This window comes from Ranitomeya variabilis, chromosome 5 (assembly GCF_051348905.1).
Source record: "Ranitomeya variabilis isolate aRanVar5 chromosome 5, aRanVar5.hap1, whole genome shotgun sequence".
Lineage (NCBI taxonomy): Eukaryota > Metazoa > Chordata > Amphibia > Anura > Dendrobatidae > Ranitomeya > Ranitomeya variabilis.
In genome coordinates, this window is record NC_135236.1 from 422248403 (window position 1) to 422265406 (window position 17004).

Below are 17004 nucleotides of genomic sequence, written 5' to 3' on the forward strand. Positions count from 1 at the left end.
TGTAGGTTCCTGTCCAGAAGGTGGGCGGATCCCCTCTCTCGTTGTGGGTGCTGTCGTGGCGATAGGAAAAATAAGTTACCGTATATACTCAAGCATAAGCCGAGATTTGCAGCCCATTTTTTTTTAGGCTGAAACTGCCCCTCTCGCCTTATACTCGAGTCATTGTCCCAGGGGGTCGGCGGCTGTCACATACTCACCTGCTCCCGGCGCGGTCCCTGCATCTCCGATGGTCTCCGGCAGCTCTTCCTGTGTTCAGCAGTCATATGGTACTGCTCATTAAAGTAATTAATATGGACGCGACTCTACTCCCATAGGGGTGGAGCCACATATTCATTACTTTAATGAGCGTTACCAGTGACCGCTGAACACAGGAAGAGCTGCCGGCGCCCGGAGACCATCTGTCAGTGAGAAGCAGGGACCGCGCCGGGAGCAGGAGAGTATAACGGGGGAGGGTGAGCATTGCACGATATTCACCTGTCCCCGTTCCACCGCCGGGCGCCGCTCTGTCTTTCAGTGTCCTCTGGCTGTGACATTCAGGTCAGAGGGCACGATGACGTGTTTAGTGTGCCCGCACAGCGGCGCCTGGAGGTGGAACGGGGACAGGTGAATATCATAAGTGCCTGAGCGACGAGTGGTGAGTATGCCATTTTTTTTTTCTTTTTTTAATCGCAGCAACAGCATATGGGGCATATTACTCTATGGAGCATCTTATGGGGCCATAATCAACCTTTATGCAGCATTGTATGGGGCAAATGTTTCTATGGAGCATCTTATGGGGCCATTATTAACCTTTACATAGCATTGTATGGGGCATATTTTAATATGCAGCATCTTATGGGGCCCATCAAACTTTATGGAGCATTATATGGAGCCCATCATGAACTGCATGGAGCATTATATGGGGCGTATTTTGTATGGAGCATTATTTGGGGCTCCTGATTCAATATGGATATTTAAAAACACTTAACGTACTGATGTCACAATTAATTTTACTTTTATTGGTATCTATTTTTATTTTTGAAATTTTCCAGTAGCTGCTGCATTTCCTACCCTAGGTTTATACTCGTGTCATTAAGTTTTCCCAGTTTTTTGTGGCAAAATTAGGGGTCTCGGCTTATACTTGTGTATATATGGTATTAACTATCGGTGATAGGCTGATAGATAGGTGGAAGTCCAAGAGAACAGGGCATTAAAATGAAGTGGCGGTGCACATGCTCCACTGCTCTTCCATTCATTCTCTAAGGGTACCGTCACACAGTGCCATTTTCATCGCTACGACGGCACGATTCGTGACGTTGCAGCGTCGTATGATTATCGCTCCAGCGTCGTAGACTGCGGTCACACGTTGCAATACACGGCGCTGGAGCGATAATTTCATGACGTATTTGCGATGTAGAAGCCGTTGGTTACTGTGCGCACATCGTATACAACCTGTGTCACACGATGCAATCATGCCGCCACAGCGGGACACTAGACGACGAAAGAAAGTTTCAAACGATCTGCTACGACGTACGATTCTCAGCGGGGTTCCGGATCGCAGTAGCGTGTCAGACACTACGATATCGTAACGATATCGCTAGAACGTCACGAATCGTGCCGTCGTAGCGATGAAAATGGCACTGTGTGACGGTACCCTAAGGCACTTGGAAGTGCGGCACTCAGACTTTTTCTGGCAAGTTTTCACTTATAGTGGGTGGAAAGGCGGTGGAGCATTGGCACTGCTGCTCCATTCTAAGGGTATGTGCACACGTAGATTGAATCTCTGTGGATTTTTCCGCATCTGTTTTTGTAAATCCACAGGTAAACCGCACTGCGGATTACCTACGGAATTACCGCGTTTTCTTTGCGGATTTTGTGCGGATTCCATCTGCGGTTTTACACCTGCGGATTCCTATAGAGGAGCAGGTGTAAACTGCTGCGGAATCCGCACAAAGAATTGACATGCTGCTGAATAAACAACGCAGCGTTTCAGCGCATTTTTTTACACAGTATGGGTTTTTGTTTTCCATAGGTTTATATTGTACTGTAAACGCATGGAAAGCTGCTGCGGATCCGCAGCAAAATCCGCAACATGTGCACATAGCCTAATGGAATATAAAGTACCCAGTTCTACCGATCGGTGTGGGTCCCATTGTTTAGACCTCCACAGATTTATACGTTTTCACCATGGCTCGGCTGACATTTAATGAGCATGATGAGCCTTAGAGAATATTATTTTCAAGTTAATATGAAACAATATAGGATTAAATGGAAGTAGTAAGGATAAGTGGGATGTTTAGTGCACTATGTATATTGTTCTTTCAGTGAGATCTGGAAACTACAAACCAATAAAATAACCTTAAACTCATGAAATATGAAAAGCTCTTCACATTTATTCAATATGAATACTGGGGAATTGGTTCATACAAACTTTGAATTTGCACTCATGGAGGTATCAAAGCTTCTTTCGTAGGAATCGAGTAAGATTTGTCGCCACTGTAACCATTGGGTCTGTCATCTTAAAGTATGTAACATTTCCTTCTTACAAAATTTGACTAAAAAAATAAATCCTTCGTTGACATCAGTAAATTGTAGTAATGTTGGCATTATGATTTATTATAACAAAAAAAGTTTAATAGTTCCATGTAAATAATCCAGAGAATTGTATGGTGACTTGTCATTGTGTCTTCTAGCACACGCGGTATACACTGAACCAGATGTACATGCTCCTTTTTTCTCAAAATTGTTGCAAAAATTGCTTGAATGACAGAACTGTCCGATGAGGCACGACTTAGGGTCTCTGAACCAATTTACTTTTACTAACTTCGTGTTCCTTAAGCTTGAAGTGCGTATAAGCCAAGATACCAAGCATTGTGCATATTATTCCAAGTCCTTGATTTAGAGAAAGGGGGTCCTGAAATAGGATGTATCCTCCCAGAAGAGTGATGCAGAACTTGAAGTGTCCAAACATATTGTAGCTATGCTCAAGTTAAGGATTAACGGAACGGCAATAAAGGGCTAAAAGGAGAAAACATGATACAACTAAAGCCGTGTAACACGGACGACAATCACACTGCAGTGCAGATTGCAGTGCTTGCCATTTTATTACTAACATTTAAAATATTGTACAGCAGATCTAAGCCAAAGGAAAATGTATTTAAGTCATGATAAAGGTTCCATGTAGGCATCATATATATTTACAAAGGACATGTCACGTCAAAAGTGGTCTAATTTTGCTGCTGTTGTATTACTGCTGCTCCCTTGAATGTGCAGTTTTGTTTTATTAAAATCCGCCATACGGTCCCAGAGATATGGGCCTCCGGGCATGTCTTTACAAAGGGAGTACTATTTACAGGGTAAAAGCAGAGTAAAGACCCTAAAACTTCGTACTAAATAATAAGTCCTGTAACCCTAGAACAGCATAGAAGATTAAACAAAAAAGGAATACTCAGGGAAGTGGGAATAAAATTACATCACAAACTGGCCACGTTTGATCTTGTGACAGGTCCTCTTTAAAAGCCAAGACAGGAGAAGAAGATTCTGTTCACATCTGTGTTGGAGATATAATTAAAGGAACAGACCTATTTGCCAAAAAACATGGGACACCTTTGCAGCACCAACATAACCAATTATAAGTCAACAGGGTGAATGGGAAGCTGGTGGTATCCATTGTACAATGGATTCCGCAGAACGTTGTAGCTTTTGTTATAAATACATGGCCCAACTCATATGTGAGTAGGCCATACGACTGGTCACATACATATAAGCAGAAAAGCCTAAAGCCTTTTAAAGGTTGTTTGCATCACAGGACAAAACCTTTAACCCCTTAATGACCGCCAATACGTCTTTTAACTGACCTGAGATATAAGAGAATAGCCTCCCCATACAGGTGACAATCCAGCAGCTGTCGGCTGGACACTATAGCTGACAACTTGCTGCATCAGCCACGATCAGTGTTTGCACCATTCAAATCTGTTTAACCCCTTAGATGCTGCTGTCAATAATGACTACATCATATAAATGGTTAACAGAGTGTGGGGGCTTCCTCTTTATCCCAATTGGTGCCATCAGATCATGATTGTGTGGTCCTGATGTTTGCCATGGCAATTCATGACCACAGTGGCCTTAGAGTCTGACGGCTGTTGTAATCTGTTCAGAAGTTAGAGGCATTTAGTTGGTAAAAATGCACATTTTCATTCCTGTTATGCCATTTTTGCATTAATTCCTGAAAATCACCTGAAGGGTTAATAAAATAACTGACTGCAGTTTTCAATATGTCAGGGGGTGCTTTTTTTAAACTGGTATAACTTTTGGGGGTTTTCCTATATATGGGACCCCTAAAGTCACTTCAAACATGGATAGGTCCCTAAAAAAATAAATTTAGTAAATTTCCTTGAAAAAATGAAAAATTACTGCTACATTTTTAAACCTCCTAAAATGCTAACAAAATAAAATAACATTTTACAAATGGTGCTGATGTAAAGCCGACATGTGGGAAATGTTATTTATTAATGTTTTGCTGTGATTTGACTATCTGAATTAAAGGGGTAATCATTCAAAGTTAGAAAATTGCTATTTTTTTTACATTTTTCTCAAATTTCTGATATTTTAGATAAATAAACACAAAACATATCGACCTTAATTTACCATTATCATAAAGTATAATGTGTCACGAAAAAAAAGTCTCAAAATCACTGGGATTTGTTGAAGCATTCCAGAGTTATTAACACATAAAGTGACACTGGTCAGATTTCAAAAATTTGGCTCTGTCACTAAGGGCTTAAAGTGGACCTCAGCAGATTTCACAATACAAACTGCGTAAATTACTAAATAGATGTTGCAGACCTGAAGAAACTAGTGTACTTTCTAATCCATGTAAAAATAGTTGTATATTCTTAGTAATTACAAGAGTTCAATGGCATTCAATTTCTGGCCACCCAGCTCTAGTGAAAGCTGTAGCAGGTACTGAGCAGGTAGAGAACTCAGCAGCGAGGAGGGACACTGAGGAGTGGTCAGTTACGTTAAGTGGGGATTTAGCAGCAGTCAGGAGATACAATAAGGAGCCAAGGCTAAAGTTGGCAGAGATTGAGTTTTAACTTTCAATAAGAATTAGAGTCATTCTGACATGAGTTTTGAAAGTAAATACAGCAGCCTCATTAGGACTATGAAAATAGCTAATGTATTCAGCTTGTATTGTAAAAACCTGTCTTCTGATACAAATAAATGCAAACATGTATACATTTGCTTGCCTGTATAGTATATTTCTGACCTGGACAATTTTTTTTAATCCAGCAATAATCAGTTCAGTTAAGACAGCCATTTTTTCTGAACTGTAAAGGGCCATCAAAAGATAAAACACACACACACACAAAAAAAAAAAAAAAAAACACAAAACAACTTATGCTACCTATACTCAACTTACCGTTTACCTTTCTGACTTGGTGCATCTTATCCTTATGGCTGATGGGCACTGAATTCCTGGGCCTCGTGATGCCCGAGTTGGTTCTGTGCATGTGCCTGCAAGGCCATGAACTGCGCTGTGCCGCGATCTTATGTGCACATGCGCAGAACAGTCCCAAGCTTCATCAGTGGCTACAGTCCTGAGAATTTCAGCGCTCGTGGCAGGAATAAGAAGATGCGGCAAGTACTGGATGGGTGATGGTGAGGAGCAAAGGAACCTGAGTATAGGTATATTTTTTTTTTACATACTATGTTTATTATGGTCTGAGGTCTGGAAAGACCCTACAGCAGAAGTGGTATTCAATTCCCAGAGAATAACTTTTCTACTAAATCAATTTTCCTTGGAAAATCTGCGCAATCTGGAGAATTTCTAAATTTGACAGATCAGCTCATCTCTACTACTCATTATATTTAGGAAGAGTTTTGCTACTAAAAGAAAGTGGTGTAACAAGGATACGTCACAGGGGAAGTATTGCCAATGATCCAGTAGATAGAGAGGTTAACAGTAAACGCAATAACTCCAGACACGATCACCATCACCTGTAACAGAGAACAATTATGTAACTGGATCCAACAGGGAAGGCGATTCGGACAAAGAAATAACACTTACCACAGCTGTAAGCGACCATGGCCCAAATATCCCTCCCTCACCAACGATAGGTTCAAAGAACGGTATAACAGAGAGCAGCATCCCAGAAGATAGCGGAGCTTGGTAGTACAGCAGCTGCATAGAGTTCACTTGCAACTCGTGCTGCTTGGCTCCAACCCACTGCAGGTATAGGAGAAAGGCACAGTAAATCAAATGTTAGAAGAGAGGGCACATTACTTCTTATCTGTTCTCTCCACTAAACGTTCGGAGAACAGATATTTTAGAAGAAAAAGCAATGGCATCTCTTCTATGTGGCCCCAAGTTGGCAGACTCGGATAAAGGACACACTCCTTTTTATGGTCTAGTATAGCTTATGTATATGCAGTGTGGTGGGATGCACGGCAGACCCTAGGGCACAGAATGCCCGGTACTAGGCAATTGGTTGGCCTTCTGTCTTGGATTGCTGAGGAAGGTCTCCTCTTCATTACACTGTATTGTAATGCACTGCTCACCACAACATAAAACCAGTGGGCCATTTCTTATACTTTGGAGAAATCTAGATGTGGGAAACACCGCGCACTATAGGGTGATACCCCATGGAGGGAGAGTGGGTAAGGGCCGGTTAGGCTCACCTGGTGGAGTCGTCTCAGCTATAACTCCTATGCAGTCATGAAGAAAAAGAGCAGCTGCCCCGTGGCTGGTGGATAAATCCTCCAGGAGATGTTGGATCCCGAGGGATGAAGCAGGTTAGGTGGGCTGTGTGGTTGGAGTAAACCAATTCAACAATGAGGAAATGTTAACTTTATTGACTTGAAATAACCTTATTAACATCATTGTTGAAGAATCAATTTACTCCAGCAATGTAGGCCACATATCGTGCTTCATCCAACTGGATCCAATTTGTTTTTATACTGTTTCAGCATTTCAAAGACATGAATGTAGGTAACACTAGACAGACTGTTTTCTTTCAGCTGAAGAAAAGCTACATTTGAAAATTATTAAAGTCACGTGGGTCCCCATATACTACACACAAAGCTGAATGGCAGCCCCAACAGTTAGACACACAGTATAGCAAACTCATAAGAACAACATCTAGAAGGAGTTTGTATGAAATTAATGTAATACAACGATGGCTGCAGTCCACCAAAACAAATGTTTCTACAGAACGTCTCTCATCCATATGCTGAAGTTGGGCATCAAAATAGTAATTATGTTCAGCTAGCACAACATGAATCTAATAGATTTTTTATTTATTTATTTTCTCAAAAAGCAGGCAGTACACTGTACAAACATCAAAAGGGTGAATAAACTTAATTTGCCACGTGTGCAAAAAAAAGCAACATTTCAGCTCCTGATAGCCTCCAGGGAGCCTCTAACACAGCTATATTCTCACATAACTACCACGTATGAAAAATGTATGCTTATATATTCGTGTAAAGTCAGGCTGTGCCGTGCACATAGGACCGGAGTTAAAGACTTATTGTCAATACTAAGTTCTCTTGTATTCTGCTCTTAGCTTTGCTCCTCAACGTTCCTGAAGTGCAGTGACAACCATTATTTTTCAGTTTGGCAATTTTGTTTGCTATACTTCTAGAACACAAGTGGCAGTACTTTATCCATTAACTCATGTAAGTAATATTGCCATGTTGTAACTATTTTGTTTGCGACTGTTCTGGGGTGGCACAACGCCATCTGGCTTTCCTTAGCACATGTCTGTAGTCTGCTAACTTTGACTCTTCAGCTAATATGAAGGACATGCGCCAGCAGGGAACAGTTTTCATGGCATTTATCCATTTTCAATTTACGGCCATGTTGTTGCCATTTTAAACCACAGATTTACTAAAAAAAAAAAAAAAAAAAAAATTAAAAAAAATGTAGATCTTTACAAGATCCCAAAAAATATTTCATCACCATGCGACAATAGAGACCAATAAAGAAAAATAGCTACAAACCACTTGGTAAAGAGATGTGACCAGAACACCCAGGGAAGCGAACACCATTCCCAAGACATTAAACTTCACATCGTAGTAAGAGTTGAGGAACACGCCTAAGGTAATAGGAACCTGCAAGAAATGGAAAGCAGAGAGTTCAAAGGAATATACAACTACATCTCTGTTGTAGGAAAACAGGACTGACCAGTAGGCTTAGCTGGATGGGCCATTGTAGCGAGTGGGACTTTAGGGACACTGCCCATGGATTTTTCTAACGTATTTACACCACCCGACTTACGGCATTTAACAACTATCAATCAGCCAAGTTTACTGATCAGCAATCTTTTAATAGGCCGTTTACACAGGATGACTGTACTTACAATTTGAAGAGAAAGATCTGGAATAGATGGTTCCGGAAGCAAAGGCTGCCATTGTTCTGGACAGTATTGATCGTGCTTTGCACATAAGCAGCCATTGCTCTGTTTGTACAGGGCGATGCACCGCAAAGAACGTGGATTTTAGGCAAAACCAAAAGGTAATTTCAGTTGACAAATGACAATTTGCTCCTTAGGTGATCAGCAGCCTGGTGGCACTATACAATTATTGGGAAACGAGAGCTCCGAGGAAAGCTCGTTCACCGTAATTGTGCAGTGTAAAGCTTTCTTTTTTTTTTTTTTAGAAAAATAAATAGGGGCGTCCAAAAACTTTATCAGTGTTTCAATGTAAGATGCAGAAAGATCTAGTGCTAAAGGGGTTTTTGGATTTAAAAAAATACATTACAGAAGGAATTCAGGAGGGGGGGGTTAATATGCAAATTATCTCTTCAGAGAGGAAGAGGACTTGAACTCTATAGCGCCACCTGTTGGAAGTAGCGATCCTACAAGTCACAATCAACCCTTTAACGAGTCGTGCAATATGACTTCGGATAACAGCCAAATCAGTATCTCAATTTGCAGAAACTGTTTCGGGCAGTTGGCCCTCGTCAGTGCAAAGTATGAGATCTGATTTGGCTAGGTGAGAGGCTCTGGACTGGGGTCTAAGGGGTAACGTTTCTCCTTATGGAGAGTCACATCAGTTCTGGCTTGTCAAGGTAAGGAGGATTATTCGCCGTGCAATGCTCCTCTGGGAAATGTGACACCCCCAAAATGGACCGACTCCACAATCCTGATTCTCAAGCTGAATCTGATGAGGCCCGATAGCCAGACAATAGTCTGATGGAAGCAATTCAGTCTAAAAACATAAAGGTAATTTGGAAGTTGCAGCCTTCTGGCCGGGCAGGAACACTGTCCTTCATTTGTTTTTGACCAACCACGTTCACATACAGTTAAAATGATGAAACTGGTATTCCAATAATACGCTTAGAGCAGCTAAATGGCAAAATTAACAGACTTTAAATAGGTCAATAGTGTATAGCCAATAGGAATGGAAGAGCAGGGTTAAATTAACCCCATGAAGAGAGCATATTGAAACGCTCATTTTTATTACTTCTGCAGGTATACATCATTTCTCTGTGTGGCTACAATGTTCCGGAGCATCATCTTGCAGACTAGAACCCTGATTCTAATCAGTGCGATGCATTTACATCTCTAAATCCTGTCTGAAACCACAGAAACTCCAATGACAATGCATAGGAAGGGGGGTTTATGTCCATTCCCAGAGAACCTGCCACTTATTAGCCTCACTGAGCAGCAGTAGAGCCAATCTATGTGTGAATCTGTAGCAAGAGTTTTAAGGCCCCATCACACACAGCGACGCTGCAGCAATACAGACAACGATCCCGATCGCTGCAGCGTTGCTGTTTAGTCGCTGTGTGGTCGCTGGGGAGCTGTCACACAGACCGCTCTCCAGCGACCAACGATGCCGAGGTCCCCGGGTAACCAAGGTAAACATCGGGTTGCTAAGCGCAGGGTAACCCGATGCTTACCCTGGTTACCAGCGTAAAATGTAAAAATAACAAACAGTACATACTCACCTTCGCGTCCCCCGGCGTCCGCTTCCTGCACTGACTGAGCGCAGACCCTAACAGCAGAGCGGTGACGTCACCGCTGTGCTGTACTTTCACTTTATGGCCGGCAGTCAGTCAGTGCGGGAAGCAGACGGCAAGGGACCTGACGGACACCGGAATGTGAGTATATACTGTTTGGTTTTTTTTACATTTACGATGGTAACCAGGGTAAACATCGGGTTACTAAGCGCGGCCCTGCGCTTAGTAACCCGATGTTTACCCTGGTTACCAGTGAAAACATCGCTGAATTCGTGTCACACACACCGATTCAGCGATGTCAGCGGGACCTCAACGACCAAAAAATGGTCCAGGCCATTCCGACACGACCAGCGATCTCGCAGCAGGGGCCTGGTCGCTGGTACGTGTCAAACATAGCGAGATCGATACTGAGGTCGCTGTTGCGTCACAAAACTTGTGACTCAGCAGCGATCTCGCTAGCGATCTCGCTATGTGAGACGGGGCCTTTACTCAGCAGTGGAAATACACTCTTGAGCAACGCTCAGACGGCCAAGAAACAGTCTGAGATGGATCATGATATCCGACTCAGGCTCCGGTATTCTCCACCACACACAACATCCTGACACCTATGAGACTATTGAGTTGGGTCAGGAGGCACACAGCTAGTTTGAGCATCAATATCAAGCTATGTATCTAATTCTGAAATGTATTAACAGAAGCATACAGTCTAGATCACGCAAAGTCATTATTGCCCTCTACTCCTCTTTGGTCAGACCTCACCAGGAATACTGTGTCCAGTTTGGGGCACCACATTATAAAAAACAAATCAACAAACTGGAGCATGTTCAGAGAAGAGTGACCAGAATGGTGACCGGTCGGCAAACCATGTCCTATGAGGAACAGCTACAGGATTTGGGAATGTTTAGCTTGCAAAAAAGAAGACTGATAGGAGACTTAAAGGGAACCTGTCACCCCCCCCCCCCCCAGGCGTTTTTAACTAAAAGAGCCACCTTGTGCAGCGGTAATACTGCATTCTGATAAGGTGGCTCTTTTAGTTCTGGGTGCTGTAACTGCAGAAATAATCAGTTTTGTAATTTGTCCTAAATACCTTTTCTTCAGTCCTGGAGGCAGGCCTTTCCTCCCTGCTGCAGACGCCACACAGCTGTCACTCAAATCTTCTTGGCGCCGGGCGCCGCCTCCTTAGCGCTGTTTTGAAATGAGCCGGCGCTCTTTTCTCCTGCCTGGTGCAGGCGCAGTGAGCGCTGCCCGTCTGTCCTCATATGCAGTCTAGCTGACTGCGCCTGTGTGGCCGCCCTGCCTGTGAATCCCAGCCCTGCAGTGTCTTCTGATTTATTCACATTGCGGGGCTGGGATTCACAGGCAGGGCGGCCGCACAGGCGCAGTCCGCTAGACTGCATATGAGGACAGACGAGCAGCGCTCACTGCGCCTGCCCAAGGCAGGAGAAAAGAGCGCAGGTGCCGGCTCATTTCAAAGCAGCGCTGAAGAGGCGGCGCCAAGAAGATGTAAGTGACAGCTGTGTGGCGTCTGCAGCAGGGGGGAAAGGCCTGCCTCCAGGACTGAAGACAAGGTATTTAGGACAAATTACAAAACTGATTATTTCTGCAGTTACAGCACCCAGAACTAAAAGAGCCACCTTGTCAGAATGCGGCATTACTGCTGCACAAGCTGGCTCTTATACTTAAAAACGCCTGGGGGGGGGGGGGGGGGACGACAGGTTCCCTTTAATAGCTGTCTACAAATAACTCAAGGGCAGTCACATTGTAGAAGGATCATCTTTATTCTCATTTGCACAAGGAAAGACTAGAAGCAATGGGATGAAACTGAATGGGAGGAGACACAGATTAGATATTAGAAAAAACGTTTTGACAGTGAGGGTGATCAATGAGTGGAACAGGCTGCCACAAGAGGTGGTGAGTTCTCCTTCAATGGAAGTCTTCAAACAGAGGCTGGACAGATACCTGTCTGGGATGATTTAGGCTACGTTCACACTAGCGTTGTGCGCCGTTGCGTCGGCGACGCAACGCACAACGCACGCAAAAACGCGTCAAAACGCACGCAAAAACACTGCGTTTTACGACGCATGCGTCGGTTTTTGCCGAAAATCGGACACAAGAAAAATGCAACTTGTTGCGTTTTCTTGGTCCGACGCTTGCGGCAAAAAAGACGCATGTGTCGCACAACGCAACAAAAAAAACGCATGCGTCCCCCATGTTAAGTATAGGGGCGCATGACGCATGCGTCGCCGCTGCGTCGCCGACGCAAACCCGACGCACATTAGCTTAACGCTAATGTGAACGTAGCCTTAGTGAATCCTGCTTTTGAGCAGGGGGTTGAACCAGATGACCCAGGAGATCCTGTCCAACTCTACCATTCTATGATTCTGTTTGTGATATTACTTGCAGGGGCAGGGATGGTATGTACTTGCTTGTTCTCTCCTTACAATGTGCACTGACAGTGTGCACTCTTGCCAGTTTGTCACATCTCAGAGCTGCAGAGTTAGCGAACTGTCACTGTGCATACTGCAGTGATATGCTCAGTAGATGAGGGACTATCCCCGCCCCTGAAATGGAGGTCACTAATGGTGCTTCGTTTCAGGGTGAGGGTAGAGGTTGTGGCAGTGACTACAATCTCTGCTCCCTTATGATTGCTTGGTTATAGAGAATTTGTCAAACCCTGGACACTTAAAGGGAATCTGTCACCCCATTTTTGGCCTATAAGCTGCGGCCATCGCCATCAGGGGATTCTGTAATGCTGTAAATAAGCCCCTGATGTAACCTGAAAGGTAAGAACAACAAGTTAGATTATACTCACCCAGGGGTGGTCCCGCTGCGGTCCGGTACGATGGGCGTCACGGTCTGGCGCCTCCAATCTTCATACGGTGTCGTCCTCTTCTTTGCTTCCTGACGCGTCTCCTGTGCAAGCGTACTTTATCTGCCCTGTTGAGGGCACAGCAAAGTACTGCAGTGTCCAGGTGCCAGGCCTCTCTGACCTTTCCGGCGCCTGCACACTGCAGTACTTTGCTCTGCCCTCAACGGGACAAAGTACGCATGCGCCGGAGCCTCAGCGTGAAGACAAGAAGAGGACGTCATCGTAAGACGATGGGAGGTCCCGGACCGGACCTGGGTGAGTATAATCTAACCTTTTTCTCCTCTTTCAGGATACATCGGGCTTATCTACAGCATTCCAGAATGCTGTAGATAAGCCCCTGATGCTTATCAGACTTGTAGGATTTGTATCTCCTCCAAAATCTTGTCAGGGGCTTCAATACATGTCAGAGCGTTGGCAGAGCCCACCAATACGGGGGCTTTTAGTGTTTGCAAGCCATCTACCACAAAGCAGCACATTATGCATTATACGAGCCCGGCTAAGCTACTGGAAACGGATGACGGCCACATTAGGCAACATCGGCATATCCTACTTTTATACCTGTATAAAATGGACCATTTTTCTCTTCAGTGTCAGCCGGAATTGCAAGTTTCTTCAAAAACCAAAGCAGATAAACTGAACTTTAATTTATCCATTGATTCTTAACAGCGGATCAGTTAATTATCGGATGGAAACTAAAGTCTTCAGTGTCACTCGTCTTATACGGATCCCCATAGACTTTAATGGAAAGTCTGATCCCTGTGACGGATGAGAACAGGACATGCTCGAAGTCTCGTGGCCCAGAGACACGGCCCAGGTTTTCATACTGACGTGTGTATGAATCAGTGAACCTCTCTGGGCCAGCACTGACGGGTTTGTTCTAGGGCCACAGAATGTCATTGATCCATACACGCGTTAGAGCAGATGTGTGAGGTACCTGACCACTAGCGGAGCAGGGACCACATCTCTGACTGGACGGGTATAAGGTCTCAATCACCGCCCATCAGTGGAGCACCAGGGTGGCACCGGTACAGGACCACTCACAGTATGGAGAACACTCACCAAGGTGAGCTTGATCCGGAGGGAGAACGTCTTCCCATACCACATGGTCTGGATGAGGATGATGACGGGCGTAGTCATAACTTTGGCCAGCTGGTAGGTGCCTATGGTGTTGTTCTGGAGGGACAGGTTGGTGAAGACCACAAAGCCACAGAAGCTGAGGGCTAAGAGTAGAACCTTGGAGGCAGGAAGGCTCTTGGGGCAGAAGACCCCAAATCTCTGGCACAGAAACAACCCAAGCCAGGTGACCACGAAATGCACCAGTGTGAGGCTCATGTTGGGGAAGCCATGATGGACATAGATCCACTTATTGATGAACACGATGCAGATTGAAGCCAGTAGGTTGACCAGGAGGCCGGCAGCTATCCTCCAGGGAGTGGATGCGGCCATGCTGCAGCACTGAGGGCAAGGAGCAGGGATGGCACGTTACCCGGACCGCAGGGCACAGAGGCGAGGAGGCTGGCAGCCCAGGAGCCGCTCTCACATAGCGGAGCACTGAGAGCAATGCAGGAGCCGGCGTAACTGGCTCACTACCGCCCCGAGCTGCCACTCAAGCCCAGCGCATGCGCACCACTGCCACAGCTGGACACGTCACAGCGCTTCATTCACTGTGAGTACGAGGCGGGGCGCGTCCTGCCCGAGCTAATATGGCGCCTCCTCTAACGACCTAGTCATGCGGTGGGCGGGACAAGGGGCGCCTGACTTCAGCTTCACGAGTGGTTTCTAAATCCTTGCTGGACCCCGAGTTTCTAGTTCTGAGTATTGGGCGTCGTCTGCCTGTTGTGTGGCGCGGCTCTCTATACTAGACCCTTCTGGGGTACACCAGGGGAGGGGGCAGATTTGCCATTCCTATAACCCCCTTCCCACCACAATGGCCAAGAGCTTTGTGTGTACATAGATCAGTAATACCAATGTTAATTTGTTTCATTTTGTAACTTTTTTCCTGTGGATTTTTTTATTTTGTTTTGCTTTACACATCACTGTTTAGTCTCCATTTAGTCGGTGTGAGATCTAGCGCATGCGCCAGAAGCAATCTTAGTCTGGGGGACTGCTTCTTCCAAGTGCATTGTCACGCCCCCAGTGCACATCCAGGCTGATTTGCATATGACTTCTATACTGGATTTCTCATAACTGGCATAATGGAGCTCTACAAAAAAAATGTATTGGTGGAAAGTCGCCTATATGATCATATCAAAGCTTCCATATGTAAAAATGTGCTGACAGTTTCCCTTTAGTGCATGTTTTATTTTTAACATTATTTACAAATGTGGGACGTATGAAAAAAAAAAAGCTGCGTGCTTTGGGTTATTGCCCAAAAGGTCAAGCAGTGAGAGCTGCAGCCCTGTCCTGAATGCAGCGGAGGACACACATCTGCATCAACTACTCCAATTATTGTCTATAGGACTGATGAGTGCACTGCTCAGCTAGTTCTGTAGACAATGAATAGAGTAGAGGTTGCACTTGCAGCCCCATCCTGAATGTAGCGGAAGATACACATGTGCATACTCCACTTCAATTATTGTCTATAGGACTGATGAGTGCAGTCCTCAGCTAGTTCCATAAACAATGAATGGAGCAGAGGCAGCACATACAGCCTCGTCTTGAATGGAGCAGATGTGCCGAAGCCCTGTTCTAGGGGTTCTAAAGCAGCAAACTCGGGGTCCCAGCAGTTGGACTCCTGGCAATCAGCAAGTTATCTCCTACCCTGAGAATAGGGGATAACTTTTGTTTGGGAGGTAGGGGGTGGATAACCCTTGCCATACATCTCCTTCTACAGTTTAGATCTTTTGTGTTCCAATCCTCTGTGTGTTTCCTCAGCCTAAGGGCTGTCCCACACGTCCAGATAATTCCGGTACCGGAATAAATCGGTACCGGAGTTATCCGTGTCCGTGTGCCTGGGAACTCACGGAGGCCATACTTGCGGCACACGTGTGCCGCCCGTATGGCGAGTGGGTACCACACGGAGCGTGTGGTACCCACTCTGCATGGTGCTGAAGCTGCGATTCATATCCTCTCTGCAGTAGCGTTTGCTGCAGAGAAAATATGAAGAATAGTGTTTAAAATAAAGATCTATGTGTCCGCCGCCCCCCCACCCCCTGTGCGCCCCCCCGCTGGTCAGAAAATACTTACCCGGGTCCCCCGTCGGCTGTCGCTCCTTCCTGGTCTGGCCGCGGCTTCTCCTGCATGCGGTCACGTGGGCCCGATCATTTACAGTCATGAATATGTGGCTCCACCTCCCATAGGGGCGGAGCCGACTAATTCATGATTGTAAATGATCGGCCCCACGTGACCGCATACAGTAGGAGGCGCGGCCAAACCAGGAAGGAGCGAGGGAGCGGGTAAGTATTTTCTGACCAGCGGGGGGGCGCACAGGGGGTGGGGGGCGGCGGACACATAGATCTTTATTTTTAACACTATTCTTCATATTTTCTCTATAGCAAACGCTGCTACAGGGAAGATATGAATACCGGCTTCAGCACCATGTGGGGGGGACAGCGCTTACTGTAGCGCTGTCTCCTGCACGCACACGGACCCCAGACGGAGAATGTCCGTGTGAGGTCCGTGTTTTACGCGGACCCATTGACTCTATTGGGTCCGTGTAAAACGTGCGCTCCCACGAACACTGACATGTCTCCGTGTTTGGCACACGGAGACACGGTCCGCAAAAAATCAATGACATCTGAACAGATGCATTGATTTTTATGTGTCTACGTGTGTCAGTGTCTCCGGTACGTGAGGAAACTGTCACCTCACGTACCGGAGCCACTGACGTGTGAAACCGGCCTTATCAGTGAAGTGTTGCCAGCAGAGGCGTAACTAGGGTATTGGTTCAGGGGGTGCGAAACGTCTGAGTGGGCCCCTATCCAGGTAACCTTGATTACAACTCGGTGACGCGCCCTAATAGTGGAGGAGAACCTGAGCAGATGACTGCTCTATTACTGAAGATAATCTCTATATAAAGACCAATATAGATATTACCGCCATATGATCAGTGGTAGATACCAGCCCTACAGGATATATAACAGATCACAGCACAGTTACAGATAATGTCTTACCGCTGACATCCTTTCTGATGGAATCGTTCATTTTTCCCGTCTTTTCCATCTGGCCCAGACCGACATGACAACTTCTTCCA

At 45.4% G+C, this 17004-nt stretch overlaps 1 protein-coding gene across 1 annotated transcript; it reads right to left on the reverse strand.

Annotated features, from left to right (window-relative positions):
- Nucleotides 1–2352: 2352 nt before the first annotated feature.
- SLC35E3 (solute carrier family 35 member E3) lies at nucleotides 2353–14568 on the reverse strand. The gene is made up of 5 exons (XM_077265257.1): nucleotides 13872–14568; nucleotides 7981–8091; nucleotides 6050–6208; nucleotides 5897–5979; nucleotides 2353–2957 (listed from the first exon to the last, which is right to left on the reverse strand). Exons 1-5 carry the CDS (start codon nucleotides 14256–14258, stop codon nucleotides 2771–2773), a joined length of 927 nt encoding a protein of 308 aa, XP_077121372.1. The 5' UTR covers nucleotides 14259–14568; the 3' UTR covers nucleotides 2353–2770.
- Nucleotides 14569–17004: the final 2436 nt, after the last annotated feature.

Coding starts and splice junctions, on each gene's coding strand:
- SLC35E3 (XM_077265257.1), bottom strand. CDS start 14,258: ATGGCCGCATCCACTCCCTGGAGGATAGCTGCCGGCCTCCTGGTCAAC. Junction 8,092..13,871: donor TCCGGATCAAGCTCACCTTG/GTGAGTGTTCTC, acceptor CATTTCTTGCAG/GTTCCTATTACCTTAGGCGT. Junction 6,209..7,980: donor TCACATCTCTTTACCAAGTG/GTTTGTAGCTAT, acceptor CTATACCTGCAG/TGGGTTGGAGCCAAGCAGCA.